The sequence below is a fragment of the Chrysochloris asiatica genome, unplaced genomic scaffold (genome assembly GCF_000296735.1).
Source record: "Chrysochloris asiatica unplaced genomic scaffold, ChrAsi1.0 scaffold00029, whole genome shotgun sequence".
Lineage (NCBI taxonomy): Eukaryota > Metazoa > Chordata > Mammalia > Afrosoricida > Chrysochloridae > Chrysochloris > Chrysochloris asiatica.
The window spans coordinates 1,138,640-1,166,131 of NW_006408547.1; the positions used below are offsets into that span (position 1 = coordinate 1,138,640).

The 27,492-nt window shown below is 37.9% G+C and overlaps 1 protein-coding gene across 1 annotated transcript in view; it reads left to right on the plus strand.

The window, feature by feature from the left end:
* PCCA (propionyl CoA carboxylase, alpha polypeptide) overlaps nucleotides 1-27,492 on the plus strand; it is a 605,786-nt gene that overhangs the window by 422,212 nt on the left and 156,082 nt on the right. Inside the window, exon 21 of the mRNA XM_006846664.1 lies at nucleotides 26,302-26,336. Within this exon, the coding sequence (XP_006846727.1) occupies nucleotides 26,302-26,336 (35 nt within the window). The remainder of the gene's footprint in view (nucleotides 1-26,301; nucleotides 26,337-27,492) is intronic.

Sequence of the window (27,492 nt, forward strand, 5' to 3'; positions counted from 1 at the left end):
TTGTAAGTCTCTTTTGGTTTCTTGCAGTAGTGTTTTGTAGTTTTCTTTGTATAAGTCCTTTGTTTCTCTGGTTACATTTATTCCTAGATATTTCATCCTTGGGGTGGCTATTGTAAATGGTATTGGTTTCCTAATGTCCTTTTCAAAGAATAGGCTTTTATTCTTGACTATGAAAAGGACATGAGCAAACCAGGGTAGTTAGCTATTACATTTATAGCTACTGTAGACACCTTATTTAAAAATGACCTGCGGGTTAAGTGTGTAAAAGGCAGAAAAAGAAAACATTTTGTAGTAGAATTTTTACTTGAATGTCATAATACTGTCAGGGGCTTGTAAAAAAAGATCATAATTCTACTTAGAAAACTGACATCTGTGGCATAAATGATAAGACACTGCTTTGTATTTTGGTCTGCAACATGGTGGGGGTGGAAACAGGCTGGCTTCCTCCTGCCCCTCCCACTCCAAGAAAAACAGTGTATGTCAACATGGAATTTTTTTCCACTTTGGCAAAAATATTTGTTTTCTTTATAAAACTACTTTTCCATATCAGGAAGATAAGTCAAGATAATGCTGAAAACATAAAATAGATAAACTATCATCATAAATCATAAATGCCGCCATTAATAAAGTCAGCAGGAAAGCAAACAACCAGGCTTAGAATCTGTGCTCATGTTAGTAACAGGAAGTGGGCCATTATATAAATCAATATGATAAAGACCAACAACTCTGTTGAAAAATATTCAAAGATGGTTGATAGCAAAGAAACTGTAAGTATACATATATTACATTCTTTAAACAATTTTTAGAATAAATTTATACCACATAGTATGTTTACGTATAGAGATGTACAAAAATGTCCATGGTAGTAACATTCGTGACAGAAATCTGGGAATAACCTAATATCGTATTTAATATAACTAGTCCTGTACTATCAAAAACAAAATTGGCTAAAGTGACGAAAGCAGGTATATTCATTTGTGTAAAAAGACTATACTGTTATATATGGTATTCATTTTCTAGGAGGACGTTAGAAAGTCAGGTGGCAAGTAGAAACTGAAACTCACTGCCTAATTCTGGAAGCTAGTCAGAACAGCCATAGAAGGAGCCTTGCTGGCTCATTGGTTAAAGTGCTCAGCTGATAACAGAAAGGTTAGTTACTCTGTTGGAGAAAGAAGTGGCAATGTAATTCCCTAAAAGCTACAGCCTTGGAAACCATTTGTGGCATATCTACTCTGTCCTATCTGGCATAAGGACAAGGGATTTATTTTTGTGTTTTGGCAGAGCCATATTCTTTCCTTTGGTAAGATTCTTTCTAATCTCTCCCAGCTTCTGGTAGCCCCAAGCATTTCTTAGTTTACAGCTACAGTAATTCCATAGCCTTCCGAACTAATGACCTCTTCACAGACCCTGTTTCCAAGCAGAGCCACCTTTACAGGTGCCAGGAGTTAGGACTTCAGTATTAGTTATTGTGTGTGCTTTTGGGTTTTTTTGGGGGGGGAGGGGAGTTGTTTCTTTTGTTTTTGCGTGGTGGGGGTGAGGCAATTCAATCCATAATATATATGTTGAATATCTCTGGAAGAATCCATAGGAAACTAATAGCAGTTGTTGCCTTTGAATTGGAGAAATGGATGGCCAACTCCATGGCAGAAGTGAAAAAAAAAAAAAGTACCTTATACGATATTTCATTCTGTGCTGTAAAATTTTTGATCCTTCATATTTTGTGTTGTCTGTCCTGGTGTGGCACTGTAGGATAAGCACTGGACTTCAAGGTCATTTTGAACTGCAAGATTGGTGTTTCACACCCACCAGCTGTTCCTCAGAAACCCTATAAAGAGTTGCTATGAGTTACAACAGACTCAATGGCACTTAACAACAACAACAACAGCATTCCCCCAAAATAGCGGAGTCCTGGTGTGGTGTTACAGGATAAGCAGTGGACTGCTGACTGCCAAGTTAGTAATTCAGATCCACTGCCCTATCCAGGGTCACCTTATATAGGCACCTAGCACAACGATAGCAATTTCAAAAAACTATTTCAAAATAGTTCCATAACGATGCAATGTCAAGGCCTGGAAGATGTAGAAATATTGAAACAATGAAATTTTGATTGCCTGTCCAAACAGTCCCACAATATCTTGTCCAGTGAAAGAATAGTCATATGAGCAACTGACTCATTGATAAAGGGCTGCAGCAAACTCGTTGCCCCTGAGGTGATTGTGACTCCTGACAAGCCTCCATGTGTTTCAGAGTAGAACTGTGCGCCATGGTGGTTGCAATGGCGCTGAGCTTTTAGATGGAGGTTGCCAGCCCTTCTTCTGAGGCACCACTGAGTGAATTCAAACCATCAACCTTTCAATTTGTAGCTGAGGGCTTAACCATGTGCACTACCTAGGACCTCCATCTTGTAAGTACACAACGTGTAATTGCTGTATCTCTCTCACCTAAAGATTACCTAGCAGACCAGGCTATGTTGGGAGATTGGTCTCATCTGAATTAAGAAACTGGAAAAAGCAAAGGAATGACTAGAGTGAGTAAATTGATTGAGAACAGCCTCTTGTTTATACACCCACCCCTCACTTCCTGACATGGTTAGGTTCCAAAGACAGGCGGTTATGTAGAATCAACAATATGTGAGGGGATGGCGGCAGATCCAGAAGCAGCCCCAGAGCCTGGACCTTTGGATGCAGGGAGGAAACCCAGGTTAATGTGCAAAATAGATAATGGAGTTTTTACTATTGTCATAAATGCAAAATGTCAGAAAGCGAATGAGCTTGTCACTAAGTGAGGAAAAGGCTGCCATCAGGCCATAATGACCCTTTCTAGAGTTTCTGAGACTGAAAATCTTCATGGGAGCAGACAGCACCCCCTGTCCCCATGGAGCAGCTAATGGGTTTGAACCACCAACTTTGTGGTTTAGTAGCATCACCTGGGCTCCTTAAGTGAGGCGTAGGTGTAGAAATTTGCATGTATTGCTAATAGCAACAGGTACATTGAGTGAGAGTTCACAACAAAACTTTTGCTTTGCTCAAAATACCAACTGAAAGGGAAAGAGTCTTCACATCAAGTATCAATCCTATCCCATCTGTATACAGGGTAGATAGGGACAGGCAACTTAGACATTGGATACCTGAAATGAGGGAGTGCTAAAGGCATGAAGTAACTAGCTTATAAGTTTTCAAGAGGGAGTTTAGTTAAAAAGTGTGCAGGAGAAGGTAGAATCCCCAGTAAATAGTTCTCATCTTGTCTAGACGAGTCTTGTGAAAAGATTCATTAGTGAGTTATTGTTATCATGACTAATTGCAACTGTCACAACTGAAAAGGTAGAGTTTTGTAACAAAAATGGGTGAGTAGTTAATCTTACAATCCAGAAACAGAGGACCCTAGGACCATCAAGGGAGAAGAGCACAAGTGTAATGTGCGACCCTATCCAGAGAAGCAATGACACCAGAGATGGAGGCAGAGATGATGACAGGGAGCAGCTGAGGACTCTGGACTCATGGAAAGAGAGGGACTGGGTGCTGGCAGTCAGGAGGCAGCCTTACAGAATGTGCCCTTAGGTTGTTTAAATTATTATGTATTTCTGATTGTTTTTGTGTATACCAGCCCCCCCCCCCCAAAAAAAAAAAAGACTACAAGCAAATATTGTTGAATGATGATACATGGAGGAGATTGTACTCATTGCAGTGAAACAATGGTGTAAAGCCGATGTTCTCCCATATAAACTATCACTCAGTTCACAATAAAAACTTTATAAGAAAAGGTTTTGCTTTGGGTCCTAGTTGTTAAGTGCTGTTGAGTCATTTCTGACTCATAGCAACCAAGGAGTGACTGGTGGATTTGAACCACCGACCTTGCGGTCCAGTGCTCATTGTACAGCTCCACACCAGGACTCGTAGAATTCACAGTACTTTCATGGTCCTGAGATAGTCTTTCTAATGTTAATCCAAAAAGTTCATGGTCACCTGTCCAGAATCTCACAAATGATCACCATCGATTGGTCCCTGTTGCTCTTATCTCCCCTTTCCCCATTATTCCCCTTTCTAGAAAAGTGATCATTTCCCACTGCTACAAAACTAAGCTGCATGGGTACTTTTGATTTCTTTCTATGGAATATAACTTACTGTAGTTTTATGTAAGACATACCATTAATTTGCTCCTGTGACTGGTGTCTGATATTTAAGAATACAACATTTTACCAAGCTCACTGTGCCCTTTTGGAGGGAGATGCAATAAATAAATACCAACTAAATAAGGGAGGGGGGGAATCACTAGTAAAAATGGGAGTATTCTCCCTCTGTCTTCTTAAGAAAGAAAGTCCAAACAACACCTTGTTTTGCCGTTGTGAGTGCTTTACCTCAAACTAAAGAATATCGTTCCAAAAAGGGAACTCATCCAAATCTGTTTGACATCGGATAGAAAGGGGTCAGGTAAATAAGACTCGAAAAATCAAGTCTGAGGAGTAACCTTTCACCTGGCTTACTATTTAAATGCAGTCTTGTTCAGTGGGTATCATACTGTAGCTTTGAACCCTAGGACTGAGTGTTCATAAACCTATGAAGATTATGCCCATGTAATCTGGAAAATTACTCGCATAATTGGGAGCACAGTTGCACCTGTATCCTCTTTAGTGACTCAGTCATGTTGTGCTTGAGAGTCAAGTAGCTTCTTATGAGACTAAGAACCAAAATAAGTTAGAAAGTTCAGTTACTTTTGGAAATGAAAAACACTAAATGATATTGGTTATTTTATTTGTAAAAATACTATAATTAAGACTTCAGATGATTTTTAGCATTATGCTCTAGTTTCAGCCACTGTCAGAAAGACTTTTAGTAGAATAAAACTTTCCATCTTGACAACAGATATTCAGCACTAGTTCTGCACAATTGCATAAATATTTGTAAAATATCTGAAACAGTCTAATAGCATATGGTCAAATTTCTACAAGAAAAGAATTTATTCATTTTGTTATAATACAATTCATTCACCAAGCCTAAGGTTGGTGGTTCAAGCTCACTAGCCACTCCTCAGAAACCCTTTACAGGGTTGCTATGGGTTGCAGCCGACGCCACAGCACTTAACAACAACATTTATAAATAAAATCAATAGTGACACAGACAGTATTCAAAGATAAAGTGCCTCTGCTGAATGACTTAACTGTTAGATGAATTCTCATGCTTTTATAACCACTATGGTAGCATAGTGGTTACTAATCGGGCTGCTAACCTCAAGGTCAGCAGTTCAAACTACGAGCTGCTCCGTGGGAGAAAGATGAGGCGTTCTGCTCCCATAAAGATTAACAGCCTCAGAAACCCTGTGGCAGGGTCGCTATGAGTCCGAACCGACTCCACGGCATATAACAACAACAACAATGCGTTTATCAGGAGTCCTGGTATGTGGTGCTGTAACATAAGCACTGGACCATAAAGGTCAGTGGTTCAGTCTCACCGTATGCTCCTCTGAAACCCTATAGAAGGTCACTGGGAGTCAGAACTGAACAACAGCGGCATCATTTATCAAAGAACTCTGGTGACAAAATGGTTCTGGTATTCAGTGCTAGCCAAAAAGTCAGCAGGTGGATCTTAACAGTCACTCTGTGGGAGAAAAGACCTAGTAACCTTTTCATGTAAGATTCTCAGCCTAGGATACGCTATAGGATAATCCTACTCTGCCTTCGGGGGTTGCTGTGAGTGGCACACACAGCACCACAGTACATGCATTGATCATTTTACTTGTAATAACAGTTAATGGAGTCCTAGTGTAGCACTGTAGGATAAGCACTGGACTGCAAGGTCTGTTTGAACAGTAACGTCAGCAGTTCAAACCCACCAGCTGCTACTCAGAAACCTTATACAGATTCACTATGAGTTGGAACCAACTCCACGGCACTTAACAACAACATCATTTAATAGCTACTGATTGTGACACTGTGGGATGAGCACTGGACTGCTAACCACAGGCCAGTAGTTCAAACCCACCAACTACTTCTTAGAAGCCCTGTATAGTGTTACTGTGGATCAGTAACAATGGCACTCAACAAGTATGAGCTGAGTCCTGAGACCTAGTGGTACTCAGGAGAGATGACACCTGACTCTGTGAGGGTGACAGGGACAAGCTCTATGTCACTAGAGTAGGATACATGAGTGCTGTGAATGGGAGAGACAAGCACTGTAGACAGCACATATGAGAAGCCACCTACCTGGACACAGGTATGGGCGGGCAGGGAAGGATTCCTGAAGGAAATCATGTCCAAGTTGAGAACTAAAGAACAAAGTTGGAGTGTGGGTCAGGATAAAAGTGTCAGAGTTTTGAAGGTGGATCAAAATCGCCAAAAGAATGTGTGTTGTGCCTGAGAATGCAAAACACTTTGTGTGACTGGTCAGTGGAGAACTGGAAGTGTAGGGGACCTGGTGGCAGGGATGGAGGTGATATGAGACATGAGGAGAAGAGCCATGAGGACAGAAGCAGAAATGTGATCATGTGGGAACGTGTGCAGTTCCTCTGGATTTGTTTGGAATGCACTGGATGGAGAGCATCAGAAGACCTTTATGTCGGGAATTCATCAGAATTGCAGTTCAGAAAGATTACTCCACTTGCGATATGAGAACAGGCTGTAAGAAGCAAGACTAGACTGGGAGGGACCTGTTAGTGGAGGCTGTTGGAATATAATAGTGCAAGTAGGAGATGTTATTGTCCTAATCTATGACTTTGACAGTGGAGAAAAATGGATGTGTATGGGAAACATTAAGAGGTCGAGTCAGCTTGATGTGACAATTGATGATAAAGCAACATTTATTGGCGAGTAATAATAATACTTCGAAGGAGCCCTGGTAATTTAGTGGATTATGGGCTGCGTCAGCATTTAGAATCTTAAAGTCACTTCTCGGAAGAAAGATGAGGCTTTCTGCTTCCTTGAAGGTTGACAACCTTGGAAGCCCTGTACATGGTTTCAGTGGCACACAGCCATCACCAATATTAGTTTATTCATTTTGCACATTTAATGTATGTTAATTTAATGTACGGTTTTGAGTAATTCAAGTGCAGTGTGTTGTTTAATAATAATGTGTCCAACATTTACTGAGTATAACGTATGTCAAGCACTGTACTAGAGGCTTAACAAGTATGATCTACTTTAATTTAGACTAATCTAGAAGGCATTGAATACTGTTGTTGTTGTTAACTGCTGTTGAATCGGTTCCAACTCATAGCAACCCTGTGTAGGGTTTCCAAGGCTTTACATCTTCGAGGGAGCAGAAAGCCTCCTCTTTCTCCCGTGGAGTTGCTGGTGGGCTTGAACTGCAGTCCTTGTGGTTTGCTGTCCAATGCTTAACGTGTGGAGCCATTGTGCTCCCTAATTCTTCTAAATATGAGGAAATCTGAAGTCACACGACTAATGTCAAAAAGACATCCAGGAATCCAGTTGCAGTTCTTGAATTTACAACGTCCACACTTTACTGCCTAACAGGAGCCGTGTCCCTTAATGTGGGGATGAAGAGGAAGAGAAAAGTTCAAAATGATGTCTACTTGGGTAGCTGAGGAGATGATACTGCACATGTGAATGAAATAAATAGTTTTCCTGCATATACTAATGCAGGTAATAGCCCTGTGTGCCAGCAGTTTCTGTTCCTGAACATGAATTCTGAAGTATACAGTTAGTTATCGCTGTAACTATTGACAAGATGGTTTAAGTATTGAGTGTCCTTTATGCTTGTGACCTACTATCACATCCAATAGTGTTCCTAAGAAGCAGTCTAAGTTAGGTAGTAGTCTAAAATAACTAATACTGAAAACTTCAAAAACAGAACAAAACACCTTACCTTTTGTTGTGGTTGTTGTTGATGGCTGGGAGTGCAGTGGCTTTGTATGATAAGCACTAGACTTCGAACAACAAGGTCAGTAGTTCGAGTCCACCAGCTGCTGTGCGGGAGAATGATAAACGAGGCTTTCTACTCCTTGTGTGGAGCTGAGGGTTAATGTACTGGATAGCAAAGTTGGTTTAAACTACAAGGTCGGCGGTTCAAGCTCACCAGTCACTCCTTGGAAACCCTACACAAGGGTCGCTATGGGTCGGAACCAACTCAACATCACTTACCAACAGCAACAACTCCTGCAAAGATTTACAGCCTCAGAAACCCTATACGGGGTCGCTGTGAGTCGGAACCAGTTCCACGGCACTGAATCACAACAGCAGCAGCAACATGTCATCGCAGTTTATATTTGTTTTTAGTAATTTATTCTCTGCTGTAAGATTTCCTGTGAACTGAAATCTTTGAGTTAGAGTTAATTCATTAAACTCTGTGGCACAGACAGGCATTTTTTGGGGAAGGGGGTGACAGAGAAGTAGGAAACTAGCTTATTTCTGTTATGGGAATATCAGTTAATGGGTATTCAGAGAGAACCTAATTATTGTTTAATCTGATCAGTTCGTGTTTGAAGCTTCACTGCACAGGAGGAAACACGTGGGGCCTGAAGAATGGGTGACTCGCTCCAGGGGATGCAAAAGTGAAGACAAAGCTGGAGGCTTGCGGCCTTCTGACGGCTTGTCCTGCTCTTTCCAATTGTGCGCTTCAGGAATGGGAGCTGCTCTGAATTCTATCAACTATTCAGATGGTGTTAGTTTTATCTCTGGATATCTTGGAAGAGATGGTTGAAGTATTGAATTTCCTCTATTTAGGGAGTTTGTCACCTACTGTTACATCTAATAGTGTTCCTTAAGAAAAAAAGAGATGTGATTACTCTATAGGATTGTAAGAACTCACATAACCAATTACAGAAAATTAAAAAGGCTTGGTAGGATAGACACGAAGACTATGTTATTCAGTTGGGATAACATTCCAACTTCTAACTATAATTTTCTTTTACCATCGAATGTCTCTTAAAGGGAAGATTTCTGTCAAAGATGTAAAATTTTGAGCTCTTCTTCTGCTGACTTTATTAACTACTGAAGAATTTTAGCTGAACAACAGAATCCTGGTTCTGTGCATCAGAACAGCGAGTTAGTTAGCTGTGCAACCACGACTGATTCTTTTACTAATATTTTAAGCACTTCCACTCAGCAAATTATACAACACTTGGAATCTTGAGTATCTCCTGTTTTTATGAAATCCTGTAGATGTGCAAAACTGGAGTTGTAGGCCAGAAAAAGAAATTTTCTATAGTGAAAAGTAAAATGTTGTGCCTTTCCTCTGATTTTTCAGTCTTGTTAATGATATAGTGTAAACTCCTAACATGACTTTATAGAGCTTTGTAGTTCATAAAAATAACATTGTTGTAGTACCTCCGTGAGCTGAGCGTCAGCTGTGACTGAATGTTTTGATGTCTTTGCAAAAGGCAGACCAGTGCTTTCCTTTGAAATGTGTGAGGCGGTTTCAGATGCAGCTTCTCAGATGGATTTAATTAGTCCTTCATAGGACTGGATGTCCGTTTGTTGCCGCTGAATTCTCATTTCATTCACCCATAACTAGAAACACCTCGCTTCAAACGGGTTTCTTCAAAGAAAGAAGGGTTTAGGGTTCTATGTTTTACTGCTTTTTGATGTTGGTTTCCCTTTAACTGAGAAGACCTTATGTTTATACAACTGTTATTATTAAGAAAACATAGCTTTCTTCACTGAGGTTCCTTTTGTATCAGTGCTGGTGATTGGTGGTAGTCAGAGATCTGCTGAATAGATCTCACTCCCTTACTATTATAGCAGCTGTGTGTTTGCATATTTTGCTTATAAGAAACAGGAACTGAAAAGTTGGCAGAAACTTACAGAATAATTCCTAAACCTGAAATTTGAATGCACATATATAAGATAAAAACTAGCAAAATAAATGGGTTAATAGGGTGGTTGGTTGTTTCAGACACTTACGATGTTAGCCACAAAACAAGAAAAAGAAAAAGAAAAAGAAAAAACACAGCAAAGTAGTCACCGGTCCTTCTGTTTTGATGTATTTTGCCTACAGTGAATGGGTCATGGTGTACTTACTCCTCTCAATATGCTGAAAGCCTGAAAACATATTCTCCTAGTAAAACATGTCCTACTTAAAGATTTTTAAAACATTTTTAAATTAACACTAAACGTTCTCATTTCATTAGAAGAGCTTCTTGAATTTGCCCTGAAAATAATGCTTTCTTCTCTTTTCCAGTTAGTTATGTCTAAGGTCTTGTGTGTTTCCTCATCAAGCGGCTTTTATGTCTGTGCCCAGAGTTCTATTCTAAGGCATTTCAGAGGACTGTGATCCCTCCCAGAATCCTGCTCGTTCATTGTATTGAAGATGAAATGCTTGAGGGGTTTTTTGGGCCATTCAGTCAAAACTCCAAAAGTTTGCATTGCTGAAACTTCTTTTGCTCTAAAAGTCTAATTTGTAGGACAATCCGAAAAGGTACAAACTTTTTATTACTTTTTGCTTTTAAAGAAAGAGAAAGTTAATTTAGACTTCTCAAACTTAAAATTGCTCAGAAGTCACAAATCAAACTTGAAAATACTTCGTTATGTATTCCACACATTCTTTTGGTGTCTTGTTTCAATACTGTAGCCAAGAATGTTGGATTTCAGGTTCATATTTCTGCCTTGTTTCTTTGCCTCATCTGATCTTCTCCATCTTAGCCACATAGCTGTGCCAATTTCTCATGCTCAAAGGGTAAAGCTCTACCACCACAGAAAATATATTAAAAGATTGACAAAGGTTTAAAAACTATGTCTTGGCCTTGTGTTTTTGGAAATGTTTTCTGCAATGATAGCAAAAAGTCAGAGAGTGATTTCATTAAAAAGGTCAGCAGAGAGCTGGGTGTTGAACTTTGTACTCTTGGCTGTGTATTTTGTGGAATTTGTGTTGCCAGGAGAAACAGGGATGGGGCTCAGGCATATTTTATTAGATTTGTCTAAATTAAAAATATATATATGTGATTTGTGTAGTGTTTTGCCTTTCATACAATGTTTTGATTTTATAACATTTCTATTATAACTATTCTAAAAATGGTGAGAGAAATCCAACACACTGAACACAAGGGATAGAGCATTTGTGAGTAATATCTTATATCAATTTGCCACATAATTTGGTAGGTAAAGCTGTTTCTAGTATTTAATGTTAATAAGTATCAGTGATCACATTTTCTGCTGTGTAAACAGAACAGGTAAGGGGTGATGGAAAACAGTAATTATAATAATAAATTTTAAATGGCAGTCTCTAAAGACAAACCTCATGTCACTTACCAAATATATAAATGTTACTTAAACTCACTTCAGTTATAATATTTTGTATAAATGCTGGTGTTGGTGCTGCTGTTGTTGTTGTTAGGTGCCATCAAGTTGGTACTGACTCATAGCAATCTTATGTACAGCAGAATGAAACACTGCCCGATCCTGGACCAAACTCACAATTGTTGCCACACTTGAGCCCATTGATGCTGCCATTTTGCCAATCCATCCTGCTGTGGGTTTTCCTCTTTTTCTCTAACCCTCCACTTTACCAAATGTGATATCCTTCTCCAGTGACTGGTCCCTCCTGACAATATGTTCAAAGCATGAGAGACGAAGTTTGGCCATCTTAACCTCCAAGGGGCATTCTGGCTGCGCGTCTTCAAACACAGATCTGTTGGTTCTTTTGGCAACCCATGGCACTTTCAGTATTCTCCTCCAGTACCATAACTCAAAAGCATCAGTTCTTCTACAGTCTCCTTATTCACTATCCAGCTTTTGCATGCACATGAGGTTATTGAAAATACCATGGCTTGGGTCAGGTGCACCTTAGTCCTCAGGCTGACATCTTTGCTCTTCAACATTTTAAAAAGATCTTGTGCAGCAGATTTGTCTAATGCAATACATCTTTTGATTTCTTGACTGCTGCTTCCATGAGTGTTGATGGTTGATTCAAGAAGAATGAAGTCCTTGACAACTTCAGTCTTTTCTCCGTTGATAAGAATGTTGTTTATTGGTCCAGTGGTGAGGATGTTTGTTTTCTTTACATTGACATATATACAATGTTGTTGCTGTTAGGTACTGTTAAGTCAGTCCAAGTCTTAGTGACCTTATGCACTGCAGAATGAAACAGAACGGAACACTGCCTGGTCCTTTGCCGCCCTCACAATTGGTGTTATGTTTGAGCCCATCGCTGCTGGTACATTGTTGTTGTCATTGTTTAGTGCTGTCAAGTCAGTTCCGACTCAGCGATCCTATATAGGGTTCTCAAGAAGTGGCTGGTGAGTTTGAACTGCTGACCTTGTGGTTCAAACCAACCTTGCAATCTAGTGCTTTATCCCGCGGTGCCACACCAGGACTCGTATAGGGGATGTCATATGCCTGTGAGGTCAGAATTGAAATGTTGTTGTAGTTAAGTGCCATTGAGTCGATTCTGAACCGTAGTGACCTTGTACAGTGTTTCTGAGGAATGGCTGGTGAACTTGAACCGCCAACCTTGTGGTTCAAACCAACTTTGCAGTCCAGCACATTAACCCACAATACCACACCAGAACTCCCTAGAAGTAAAATACCAACCCTGTAACTGCTGGCTGTGGAATCTGCTAGAAACTTTTTTCAGAGTCTTATTTTTCCTCATCTATAAGTAGGGATAATACTCTCCAGTTTTGTTTTGTTCTTAAAGTCAACTGAAGTGATGTGCGGAAAGGATCGAGTATATGATTGGTTGTTGCTCAGACCATGGAGTCGGCTCCAACTCATAGCGACCCTGTATAGGGTTTCCAAGGAGCAGTTGGTGAGTTTGAACTGCCAACCGTGAGGTTTAAACTGACCTGTGGTCCAGTGTTTATCCTACAGTGGCAGACCAGAACTCCTTCTGCACTGTAGGGCATGCCTGTACTACTGCCTACAGGGCTGACTGAATTCTACTGTTTTGGAATCTAAATGGAGAAGATTTGTCTGTTTCCATTTAGAGCCTTTTTCTTATCTTTGAGCACTCTGTTGAGTGACTTTTAAACCCCAGACAGCATTGATTACTAATGTGACCATTCCTTGCTATTCTTGCTATTGTATTTTCCCTCCAACTGAATTTCCAACAAATATTTAAATAGACTGGGTTGAGAAGTAATCAGATTAACCTGGGTTTGGATATACTACCTGACCAGCTGTGGAACCTTAAACATTCCTTTTAACTTCTCCAAGCCTCAGATTTGTCACCTACAAAATGTGGTTAATAACATTTACATTGCAGAGTTGGTCTAAAGAATAATTGAGCTTGGTGGTGGTTGGTGTATGCGTGCCACTGAGTCCGTTCTGACTCATAGCGACCCTGTATAGGATTTCTGTGGCTGTAAATCTTTTCTGGAATAGAAAGCCTCATCTTTTTCCCATGGAGCGGCTGGTAGGTTCAAGCTACTGACTTTATGGAGAGCAGCCCAGCTGGTAATCCACTATACCACCAGGGTTTCTTAATGTATATTAAAGCACTGGGTTGATGTTGGACACTCAGAACATGTTCATCTTCTTTGATTTAGACTCGTGTCTCTGAGAAAGTGAAGAGATGAAAAGAGAACCAAGTTCATTTGTAGTAAGACTAGTAATGCTGGTGCAATCTCTGTTTTATTGAATGTTTTCTTTTTTAAAGATAATTTCACTTCTAAAAGGGAAATTTATCAAATCAACCATGCCAGTTGTTTCCAATTCAATGCTTAAACCTCAGGTGTGTGTGTGGGGGAGGTGCAGGGGGGTAGATATTGATGGATATTTTTAAATACAGTGCAAATAGCTATGGATCTGGCTCTGTATGGATATATATGCTCACTGTTAGCCGTATTTGTCATCCCAGCATATTTGATGCTTTTCTCCCATTCTATCACTAGCTGTTTATAAAGCTGCTGACTGTGTTTACATGTGTGATGTGTGGCTGTCATATGGAACAAGAGTAAGGAAACCAGATGGAGAGTAAGCAAAACAACAGTCTTATGTTGTAAATCACTAAGCCATAGACAAGTTTGTCAATAGCTACCAACTTCTCCCCATTGGACAAAAAAACGTTTATGCTTGGTTAAAATCTACTAATGGCTACTCGACAACAGGATTACATATATTTCTATAGCCACATAGGTTCAGTGTGATTAATAGAAGAGTTATTGTTATTTTAATGATCAGATTTGAAACAAGGCTTTAAATAATTTTTTATTTTCTTTTTAGCCATTTATTGAGAGTGCAAAGGAGATATGAGAGTCATTAGCAACTGTTGCTGTAAGGTGGCTGGTATTTAGTGTTGTTTCCATGAGTTTAAACATATTAAAGGTTGAAGAGAAGTGTCTGTTGGGTTCCACTCCACATCATTGCTTTAGGTGAATTTATTTATGTCTGAGCCAAAAAGCTAATGTAAGTCAAGCGTTCTAGGTTTTCATTTATCCTTTTGGCTTTCAAATAATCGTATAGGCATACCACAGTACATATTGAGAATTTTACCTCAATGGGGAGATGTTTCATTCTTGGTTTGAGTATAGCATTCTAGCCTATAATTAAGCTGCAATACAAGAAATATAGTAACTTACAAGGAAAGCTATTCTTGTTAGCATTCTGTATGTATCATTTGTGTATTCAAGCCTGTAAAAATTAAACAAGAGGAGGTAATTTTGCTTTGATTTCTTGATTTGAATTGTACGCTTTGGCACTGGGTAGAAAAAGGGAAAAAAAAATCATATTGAAGGCATTGTTCTGTTAATGAAGTTGCTTGTCCTTTTTTTGTGCCAAATTTGGCCGGTAAAATTACCATTTATTCTACTTGCTAGAGCTGGAGAATAGATTGTTGAGGAAAAGTAGCAATTTAAGTAATGACACTAGATAGAATGTACTACATTATATACATCTAGCATACTTTTAGATATTGACATGTAATTTTTATTTCTCTCTTTAGTAATCTACTTTGTCTTTACCCACTCTTATTTCCAATAGCTTTTATCATCTACATGCAGTTTGCTTCTACTGTACAAAATTTAAAATATACTGTGTTGCTATTGAGGAGCTCTGGTAGCGTAGTGGTTACGAATCGGGCTGTGAACTGCGCGTTAGCAGTTCGAAACTACCAGCTATTCCACGGGAAAAAAGATGAAGCTTTCTGCTCCCGTAAAGATTTACAGCCTCAGAAACCCTTTCTATGAGTCAGAACCGACTCCACAGCACCTAACAACAACAGCGTGTTGCTATTAATTAAAATAAACAAAAATAAAGCATTTTGACTTGACGTTAAATTAAAGATTGTTGTATTTTGTCCTGAAGTTTTCAATTATTATAAACAGTTATTAAGAATAAAAAATAGCCAAAATATACTCTTTAATTAATATGCTTATACATAAATAATTCCTGGTATTCATGATTTCTTTCAAATTAAATATACTTTGTGCTTTTAAAAGTGCTTTAATTTTTGATTTGCAAAATCTAAAAGATAAATTTTATGTAAAAAATATTGTTCAAAACCGGCTAAATATCTCATTCATAATATGAACAAATGCTTTCTGGTTTTGAGTTTTTGTTTTTAAGATTAATAATAGGTGCTTAGATGAAATGCATGAAGTTTGCATTTGAGAAACTTTGAAGTAAATCTATAAATCACTCATTTCTTGTGGTTTAGATTGTGCCAAGTTATAAAATTTAAGGGCTTAAAAATTATTACAATAGACAGTGCTACACCTGATCCTTTTCCCAAAGACAAGAAAAAAAATCCTTCAGAGACAACAACAATTTTCAAAAATAGATTTCTTTTTTAAAACCAACTGGTGAGTTTGTAGATTTGCAAATGTTAATTTTGTAAAAATTAGGGTTGAGTGTTGCTGAAACTTGTAACCATCAGTCACATCTTTCTTCCCACTAAACTAACTGGTCGGCAGGTGCAGATGTTACAAAAATCTAACATTGCAATTGACACTAATTGGCATAGTTGTTGGCAGTCTTATCAGAAAGCAAAGGGCTGAATGGTTGAGTGGGTTTAGAGAACTTGAATGATAATAAGCATTTTTATATGCTTCTTGAATTACTTTTGTGACCCAGACTAACAGGAACACTTTATTCTGACCTCATTCTTCAATGAATAGAAATTGTACAAAGCATAATATCCAGTGTGTGTGATTACTGATGGTTTTTCAGGTAACCTCTTAACAGCTATCCGCTCTATTGCCTTCCCTAGCCTCTCCCTAGTGCTCAAAGAAACCAAAGCATATGTATGAAATAAAAGGAGATAACTGTACTTGAATGTTAAATTCATTAATTTGATTAATTCCCCCCAAAGCTTGCTGAGTGTCACAGTAGTTTGTTGTTTTAAAGTGCCGTCGAGTCGATTCCGACCCATAGTGACCCTGTATAGGGTTTCCAAGGAGCAGCTGGTGAGCTTGAACTACCACCTTGCGGGCAGACTTTGCAGTCTGGCGCATTAACTCACAGCACCATACCAGAACTCCATCACAGTAGTTTGCTACCTTTAATAAAATTATTCATTGAACTTACGGATAAGTTCATAGATAAGAAGTCTGATTTGCTTTTCAACAATCACGGACTCGTGGTGTAACACTGTAGTATCAGCACTGGTCTGCAAACCACAAGGTTGGCAGTTCAAACCCACCAGCTGTTCTTGGAAACCGTATACAGCACGTAACAACAACAGTCACAGAGTGGGTAAGGAACTGGAAATATACATGAAACGTGATTGGCTATGAGTGGTTATTTTTGAAATTAGAAGACTGGTATATAGGGGTTTAGTAGCCTATTCGTCGGTATATGTTTGGAAATTTCTATAGCAGAAAGAATGTTTTGTTTGCTTGTTTAAATATGCAGAGAGATCGCATCCCCTGGGATGTTGTGTTGTTTTTATGTGCCCTGAAGTGGATTCTGACTCATAGTTTCTTCCATGACTCTGATTATGATTAGAGGCTTGGGTGAAATGCAAGAATTTGTTTTAATAAATAAACCGGAAAACCACACCCATTGCTGTGAAGTCTGTTCCAACTCGGAGAGATCCAGTAGGACAAAGTAGGACTTTCCCAGAAGGTTTCCTAGATTGTCATCTTGTGGCAGCAGATCACCAGTTCTCTCTTCCGAGGAATGGCTGGTGGGTTTGGAAACCTTTCTGTATGCAGATGAGTGCTTAACCATTGTGGCACTAGGGCGCCTATTTCCCAGAACCTGATTGCTGTGGTTTATAAATTTCCTTAGTCCCCTATTAAAATACATAAGTAAATAAAAAGTTACCTATCTAGAGTGAGAACGACATAACCTAATAAACTTTATCTGCTCATGTACAAAAAGGAGTGTTTATGCCTCTTCTAACCATCTGTAGAGCATCTCTTACAGAATTGTTAAGTAATAATCATGGATGTTATGTAATGATTGATCGGTGCTTTTTCTTCAGAGTAAGTACTTTCCAAAATATAAATGTTTTACTTTAGGTGATTTTTTTACCAGTTGGGACTGTATTATTTATATTCAGTTTATGTTTACTAGTATAGGTATTTTTCTATCTTTGTGCTTTTTTCCCCAAATAATTTATAGAGTTACTAGTGCTAAGAATAGAGTGAGTCTTGGTTCCATGAACCAAAGGGCCCTGTTTGCAAAGGGCATCTAGAGAGAGATGTTTGCAAGAGACTTCAGTTTGAAAATATTTGTTAAAAGAGCAGTTGCTGGAACCCTTCTGGTTCTAGGTTTTATGTAAATGTGTAGTTTATGTAAATTTTGCAGCCTGCTGTTGATGCTAGTCCCTTTGAGATTTCTTTGACTAAGCCTATAGTAATTGGATAGTAATTGACGAGACCTGTTGCTTCCCTCTTTTCCTTTGCTTTTGGCTTTTCTTGAGAGTATAATTGATGTCTTAGTGTCTTAGAGTTGCTGTAACAGAATTTATTGCAACTTTAATAAACAAAAATTTATTTTCTCACGGTTTAAGAGGCTAAAAATAAAAATTCAGTATGTTATTTTAGCTTCTCATCATTGGTTCTTATCTCCAGTCTTCTGTACATAATTTGATCTTTTTATAACTCAAAATTGGTTGTTTTAAGACAACTGTACAATGATATATTAGGCTTCATTACATAACAAAGAAAACCTTATTCCCAAATGGGGTTTGTATCCACAGATATAGGAAAACCTCAGAGATATTGCAGGTTGGATTTCAGACCAACACAATATTCAAGTACTTCATGCTTGATCAATTTCAGGCTGAGAAAGTTGGTAGAATTCTTCAATTTCATCATCACCAACTTTAGTGATTGATGTATAAATTTCAATAATAGTAGTATTAACTGGTCTTCCTTGTAGACATGTGGATAATATCCTGTCACGTGCATCATTGTACTTCAAGATTGATCTTGAAATGTTCTTTTTGACAATGAATGTAACCATTCCTCTTGAATTTGTCATTACTGGCATAGTAAAGCTTATGGCTGTCCAATTAAAAATGGCCATTACCAGTCCATATCAGCTCAGTAATAGCTAGGATATTGATCCTTATGCAGTCCATTTCATTTTTGATAACTTCCTATTTTCCTATATTCCTACTGTGTACATACCACGTTCCTATTATTAAAGGATATCTCTAGCTGTTTTTTTCCTCATTTTGAGCTGTACACGATCAGCAAGTAAAGGTCTCAAAAGCTTTATTTCATCCATGTCATTAAGATCAATTCTATTTTGAGAAGGCAGCTCTTTCCCAGTCATATTTTGAGTGACTTCCACCCTGAGAGGCTCATCTTCTGGCACTATATCACACAGTGTTCTGCTTCTATTATAATATTATAATTTATTATACTGTATTTCAGTGGTTAACCTTTCAGAAGTGGTCTACTTCTCCTTCTTCCTATTCTGTCTTAGTCTGAAAGCGCCATTGAAACCTGCCCACTATGGGGGACCCTGATGGTAATTAAAATACCAGTGGCATAGCTTCCAGCATCACAGTAACATGCAAGCTACCACAGTATGACAGACTGACAGATGAGTGGTGAGAAGACATATTGGAGAAACTCAAAATTATCAGCTAAAACAAGGCCGGGACACACTAGGAGACAGACCATCAGTTGCTCATATGCATGTTCAGGTTAAAACTGGCAAAAATTAAAACAAGTCCATGAAAGCCAAAATACGACCTTGAGTTATCCCACTGGAATTTAGAAACCATCTCCAGAACAGATTTGACACGTGAAACATTAATGGCAAAACCAGAGGAGTTGAGGGATGACATCAAGAACATCATCCATGAAGAAAGCAAAAGGTGATTCAAAAGACATGCAAGAAAGAAAAAACCAAAGTGGATGTTAGAAGAGACTCTGAATCTTGCTCTTTTGAGTGTAGAGAATCTGAAGTGACTGAAAGAAATGATGCAGTTAAAGAGCTGAATAGAAAATGTCACAGGGCCAATCACAAAGAGTAAGTATTATAATGAAATATGCAAAGACCTGGAGTCAGAAAACAGAAAGGGAAGAACACGTTCAGAATTTCTCAAGTTGAAAGAACAGAAGAAAGATATTAAAGCCTCAGGTTGCATTTTAAAGAATCAGATAATCATTGAACTGGTCACCACAAGGTCAGCATTTCAAATCTGCTAGCCACTCTCAGAAACCCAAAGCCACTTTGAGTTGGAACTGACTCAGTGGCACCCAACAACAACATGGGCAAAATAGTGAATCACAGGAAGCATCAAAAGAAAATGGAAAAAATATACAGTCACACTACCAAAAAAGATTAGTCGACGTTCAGGCATTTCAAAGAGATCCTATATGATCACAAATGAATGGTATTAAAGGAAGGCGTCCAGGTTGCACTGAAGTCAGTAGGGAAAAACAGGCCCAGAAATTGATAGAATATCAACTGAGATGTTTCAACAAACTGATACATCTCTGACTTGTCTTTGCCAAAAAATTTGGAAGACAGCTACTTGGCAAACTGATTGAAAAAGATCCATATTTGTGTCCATTCCACAGAAAGGTGACCCAGTGGAATGTGAAAATCATTGAACGATCTATTATTAACATCACATACAAATAAAATTCTACTGAAGATAATTTTTAAAAGGTTAAAGCAGTACATCCACAGGGAACTCCCAGAAATTTGAGCTGGATTCAGAAGAGGACCTGGAAAGACAGATATCGTTGCTGACATCAGATGGATTTTGGCTAAATGCAGAGAATACCAAAAAGATGTTTATGTGTGCTTTCTTACCTATTCAAAAGCATTTCACTGTGTGGATCATAACAAACTATGGATAATACTGGAAAGAATGGGAATTTCAGAACACTTAACTATGCTCATGAGGAACCTGTACATAGACCAAGAGGTAGTTGTTCAAACAAAACAAAGGGATACTGAATGGTTTCAAATCAGGGAAGTTGTTCATTAGGAATGTATCCTTTAACCATATTTAGCCAATCTGTATGCTGAGCAAAGAATCTGAGAAGTTGGATTTCATGTAGAAGAACTTGGTATCAGGCTTGGAGGAAGACTCATTAACGACCTGCAATATAAACATGATACAACATTGCTTGCTGGAAACTAAAGAGAACTTGAAATACTTACCGATGAAGATCAAAGACTATAGTCTTCTATATGGATTGAACCTCAATGTAAAGAAAACAAAACCCCTCAAAACTGAACTAGTAAATAGCATCATGATAAATGGAGAAAATATTGAAGTTGTCAAAAACTTCCATTTTGCTAGGATCCATTGTCAATACTCATGAAAACAGCAGTCATGAAATCAAATGGCATATTGCATTAGACAAATCTGAATTAGGCAAATCTTGCTGTACAAGACCTCTTTAAAGTGCCAAAGATTTAAGGACGTAAATTTGAAGACTAATGTGCATCTGACCCAAATCATGATATTTTTATTTGCCTGTTATGCATGTTAAAGTTGGACATTGAATAAGGAAGACTGTAGAAGAATCAATGCATTCGAATTTTTGTGTTGTCTAAAAATATTGAAATGCCATGGACTACCAGAAGAACATACATATCTTGTCTTGGAAGAAGTGCAGCCAGAATACTCCTTAGAAGTGAGGATGGTAGGACTTCGTCTCTCGTATTTTGAAAATATTGCCTGGAGGGATCAATCCCTGGAGAAAGACATCATGCTTGGTAAAGTGGAGGGTCTGAGAAAATTAGGAAGACCCCCAGTGGGAGTGGTTGACAGAGTGGCAACAGCAGTGGGCTCAAGCATAACAATTGTGAGCATGACGCAGGTCCCTGCATTGTTTCATTCTGTAGTTTATAGAGTCGCTCTGAGTCTGGACCAACTTGACAACACCTAGCAACAACAACAATATGAAAGTTGTTTATACTGTAGTCAATAACATTATTAAAAAGTGTGAAATATTGTGAGAGTTACCATAATGTGACAAAGACATGAAGTGAACACATGATGTTGAAAAAAAAAACACAGAGCAATAAAATGCTCAACTCAAGCTTGCCAGACTTCAATTGGTAAAAAATGCAATGTCTATGAAGCAGAGCAAAGTGAAGCAAAATAAAACGAGACATGCCTGTACAGGATTAGGATTTAGAGCACATATTTTTTCAGACGCATTTTAATCCATAACACCTTTGTTGATCATTTTCTTATTTCAAAGTGGCTTTGCTTGAAATATATTTTTTATTCCTTAATATGAAATACTAAAAAATATGTAAATATATAAAAAAAAACCATTTCACTGTTTATATATTTTTATTCTGTTTGTATCTTTGGAAGTTTTTCAAGAATATTTATAATTTGCTTATTGATTTCTTGTACTATCCCCAGTTTTCTCCACCTATTTTGGTTTGTTAACTTTCAGTCTGAGCATCATAGATGCATTATTTCAGGTAACTGCTACCACTATTAATGTAGTAACCATGCCCTTTGCCAAGATTCCTAGAAATATGTCTGTCTTATTCTCCCTTTAATTTGGGGACACAGTTTTTAAAGTAACAGGGTACTCTTACTTTGTTAGTGGTCATCAGAATGAAAAAGAATTTCCTAACAATTAAAATAGATAATTAATAGTTTTCTTGTAAATATAAAAATGATGCTCTCAAAATAGGATTGAATTTTAAGGAATAACTTAAATATATTTTGAATGATAGTTTTTACATTATGTCCTTTTAAAACTTAGCAATATTAAGTAATTTTTAAACAATATTATTGATGGCTGTATACATGGACCTCACTGGATGGATTTAGGAATTAAATCATCTATAGCAGTAAAAAGAGGCCACAGAGAACCTCAATATCATCAATCAGGGCAAGAGTACAGAACAGATCATCAATTGTTTATATACAAGTTCAAGGTGAAGCTGAAGAAAATCAAAACAAAGCAAGCCCATGAGAGTCAAAGTATGACTTGCATAGATCCCATCTGAATTTAGAGACCATCTCAAGAATATATTTGATGCACTGAACGCTAATGACCGAAGACAAGATGAGTTACGGGAAGACTTCAAGGGCATTGTCTGTGAAGAAATTAAAGGTCATAAAAAAGACAATAAAGGAGGAAAATACTGAAATGAATGTCAGAAGAGACTCTGAAACTTGCTCATTAGTGCCGAGTGGCTAAACCAAACACAGCTGAACAAATTTCAAAGGGCAGGTTGAGAAGACAACATTAAATTTCTGAATGTACAAGATCTGGAGTTAGAAAATCAAAAAGGAAGAACACAATCAACATTTCTCAAGCTGAAAAGACTGAAGAGAAAACTTAGCTTATATTTGCAATATTGAAGGATTTTTAGCACAAAAAAATTGAATGATGCAGAAAGCATCAATAGAAGATGGAAGAGATATACATAGTTATTATACCAAAAAGACCTGGTTGACAGTCATTGTATGATATGGCACATGACCAAGAACTACTGGTACTAAAGGAAGATGTTCAAGCATCATCGAAGACATTGGCACAACGCAGACTAGGATTTGACAGATGTCCAATTGAGATGCTTTAACAGTGAATGCAATGTTGGAAGCACCTTTCTGTGTAAAAAATTTGCACAATAGCTACCTGACCAACTGACTAGAAGAGATCCATGTCTGTACCCATTACAAAGAAAGGTGATCAAACAGAATGCAGAAATTATCAAACAATTTTATTGATAATCATATGCTAGCCATATTTTTCTGTACTTAAAAGAAATGGTTGCTTTCAAGAGGTGGCATATGATCAAGAGCTAATGATACTAAAGGAAGAAGTCCAAGGTGCTCTAAAGGCAATGGCAAAGCACAAGGCTCTGGGAACTGATGGACTACAAATTGAATTCTTTCAACAAACTGATGCAGTACTGGAGGCACTCACTCATCTTAGCCAAGAAATTTAGAAGACAGTTACATGGCCAGCTTATTAGAAGAGATCCATATTTGTGCCTGTTCCAGACAGGTGACCCAATGGAATGTAGAAGTCATGAGACAATATTAAAATCACACGCAAGTAAAATTTTGCTAAAGATAATTAAAAAATGACTGTAACAGTACAATGACATGAAATTGCCAGAGGTTCAAGCCACATTCAGATAACGGCATGGAACAAAGTATATCATTGCTGATGTCTGTTGGATCGTGTCTGAAAGGAGAGAACACCAAAAGATGTTTGTTGTTGTTGTTGTTGTCAGGTGCCATCGAGTCAGAACCGACTCATAGCTACCCCATGCACAGTAGAACGAAACAATGTCCGATCCTGGGCCAACCTCACTACTGCTGCGGCACTTGACGCCATCAATGATGCCTCCTGGCTGATGCATCTCGTTGGGGGTCTTCCTCTTTTTCTCTGATCCTCCACCTTACCCAGCATGACATCCTTCTCCAGCGACTGCTCTCTCTGGACAATGTGTCCAAAGTAGGAGAGACGAAACTTAGCCATCTTGGCCTCCAAGGAACACTCTGTTTGTACTTCTTCCAAAACAGATCTATTGGTTCTTTTGTCAGTCCACGGCACTTTCAGTATTCTCCTCCAACACCACAACTCAAAGGCATCAATTCTTCTATGATCTTCCTTATTTACTGTCCAGCTTTCGCATCCATATGAGGTTATTGAAAATACCATGGCTTGGGTCAGGCGCACCTTAGTCCTCAAGCTGACATCTCTGCTCTTCAGTACTTTAAAAAAGTTCCTGTGCAGCAGATTTGCCCAATGCAATACGTCGTCTGATCTCTTGACCGCTTCTTCCGTGAGTGTTGATAGTTGATCCAAGAAGAATGAAGTCCTTGACAACTTCAATCTCTTCTCCATTGATAAGAATGCTGTTTATTGGTCCAGTGGTGAGGATTTTTGTTTTCTTAACATTGAGATGTAATCCATATTGAAGGATATATTCATAGCCTTCGATATGAAAAGATGTTTAGCTGTGCTTTATTGACTATGCAAAGGCTTTTGACTATGGGGATTGTGACAAGCTAAGGATAATATTTCAAAGACTAGGTATTCCTGAACCCTCAATTGTGCTCATGAGAACCCATACATAGACCAAGAGGCAGTCGTTCAAACAGAACTAGGTGATGTTGAATTATTTAAAATCAAGAAAGGTGTACTAGTGTATTTTTTCACCATACTCATTTGGTCTGTATGCTGAGAAGTTGGGTTATATAAATTTTGCTTGGATCTACCATCAACATTCATGGATGGAGCAGTCAAGAAATCAAATGACATATTGCATTGGGCAAATCTGCTGCACAAGACCTCTTTAAAGTGTTAAAGAACAAAAATGTCAGTTTGAGGACTAAAGTGTGTCTGACCAAGGCCATGGTATTTTCATACACCTTGTATGCATGTAAAGGTTGGACAATGAATAAGGTAGACTTTAAAATAATTGGTGAATTTGAGTTATAATGTTGGAGAAGAATATTAAAAGTATCGTTAACTACCAGAACAAACAAATCTGTGTTGGGAGAAGTATGCCCAGAATGTTCCTTATAAGCCAGAATGGCCAGGCTTCATTTTGTACTTTGGAAATATTATTAAGAGGGATCAGTTCCTGGAGAAGGACGTCATGCTTGGTAAAGTGGAGAGTGAGCAAAAAGAGGAAGACCCCCACCCCAACAAGATGAAATGACATAGTGGCAGCAGCAGTGGGCTCAAGCCTAACAGTTGTGAGACTGATGTAGGACCAGGCCGGATTTGGTTCTCTAGTACAAGTGATCACTATGATTTGGAACTGATTCAATGGCTCCTAACAACAGCAGCTGCAACATTTTGTTGAAGATGATGTAAAAATGACTTTGGCCACATAGTGACAAGGAAGAGCAGGAAATTTAAGCCACCTTCAAAGGTAATGTGAAACAAGAGGAAACCTTGTTTGTGGATGTCAGGTGTATCTTGGCCCAAAGCAGAGAATACTGGAACGATGTTTACTTGTGCTTATCAGCCACTCAGAATAATTCAACCCTGTAGACCATAACCAATCACAGACGACATTACAGAAAATGGTAATTCTAGATAACTTAATTATGTTCATGCAGAACCTTATGATTTGGTATGTAGGATAGAAAACTGCAGGTTCATAGTTAAACTAATCTACCTAGCGTTATTCATAGAGACATCACTACTATGCTGATATAATTTACAGTACTTTCTGCAGAGATGACCTTATCACACCAATCCCAAGTAAAGTACTGCTGTAATTAAACTGTGCAAAATAATGTAGGATTTTTCTAAACTATAAAACAGATATTGAAGTTGTTACTGATCAATTAATGAGGCGATAATTAAATAGAAACTAAGTCAACTTGGCTCATTGTAAATCAGTATCTAGAATTCATTTGTGTAATTCACATCATTTATAACACATGCATCTTTAATATATTTTGTGACAGGCTGACATATCTTTACCACCATATGTCTAATTCCTCTTGATGTTTTTGTCGTGATTACATATATATTTGGGAGGGAAATGAAAGATTTTTTTCCAAGGCAGTAATGATAAAGAACAAACTTAAGAAGATGTTTTCTTTCGTCAAACTCCCCCCCACCACTTTTCAATAAACAAGGATTTAATCTCCCTTTGGAAGGTCACTAAAGGTATCTTACTATAATTTAGAATAATCAAATATTTTATTAGATAGAAGAGTATGAAAAAGAAAAGCTACCAGTTTTATGCTATATTAAAGGTGTAAGATTATGCTGTAGCTCATATGAGATGTTAATAATTATGAGATTAAGAATATTTAAGCTATTTTGTCATGTTTTATCTCAGAAACAATTGTTGAACAAGTAATTTAAAGTCACTAGATTTTATAATGAACCAGTGTAATGCTAGAAATAATATGAGGGTGCTTCAAAAAGTGAGGAAAAATTGAATTAAATGATGATGAAATTTTCCACAAACTTTTTGAAGCATCCCTCATATAATTAATCCAAGTTTCTCTTACCCATAGGTTACATATTAAGAAATTATAGAGCCATACAAATTAATATGTAGAAACAGTTACCTTGTAGGTTTCCTCTTGGTATTTCACTTATAGTTGTTGTTAGGTGCTGTCGAGTCTGTTCCACTGTATACATTGCACCCTATACAACAGAAACAAACACTCTCCGGTCCTGCACCATCCTCACAATTGTTGTGTTTGAGCCAGTTGTTGCAGTCATGGTGCCAATCCATCTCATTGGGGTTCTTCCTCATTCTTGCTAACCCTCTGCTTTTCTAAGAATGTTGTCCTTCTCTAGGTATTGGTAACTCCTAGTAACATGCCACATTTTTGTATCTTGAAAGAAAGACTATTTTAATGGGAAAGAGATGCTCTTTATCTTATTTCTGACCACTGCTAATATATGTATGTGTGTGTGTGTGTGTGTGTGTATATATATATATAAAATAATGATTTTTTAATTGTTCATCAAGTAGATGGATTATAATGCCACATTCTTTAATACAGGAATTTGTATGCCATGGAATTAATTAAATTGGGTTCTATCTAACATTATTATAGTTGATATATTATAGACTATACTTTTAGATATATGAGTGTACGTTTTAAAAATTCTAAATGTTAAGATGTCAACCATAAGAAACACATGATTTAGTCGAGCTAATAACTTGCTAGCTTAAGCATTTATTTCTCAGGTAGAAGAAGAGTCCGTAGATTGCACTAATAGTGAAGAGCTCAGTTGTAGCCAGAAGGTTCAAGTTTGGGACCCACCCAGAGATGCCTTATAAGACAGCTCTGGGGATCTGCATCCAAAGGGTCGCCGCCTTGAAACCCTCTATAGTGTGGTTCCAGTGGCAGTGGGCAATAACAGGATCTTTCTGATCTAATAGGCTAATTTGAAAATTGCAGATCTCTTTGCACTTTTTGTACAGTGAAATAATTTTAAAAATATGAAGACCTATTAAAGGAGTCCTGGTGTGGCACTGTGGGTTTATGCACTGTACTGCAAAGTCGATTTGAACCTCAAGATTGATGGTTCAATCTCACTACGTGCTCCCTGGAAACCCTGTACAGGGTCGCTATAGGTCCAAACTGACTCAATGACACACAATGACAATGATTAAAGGAGCAGGAATTAGTTATTCTTTTCTAAAAATTCAGTATAACTTAATCAGCATATCTGAGTTTTACGTCTACTGTGGCTGTGGTACAGCGAATTATG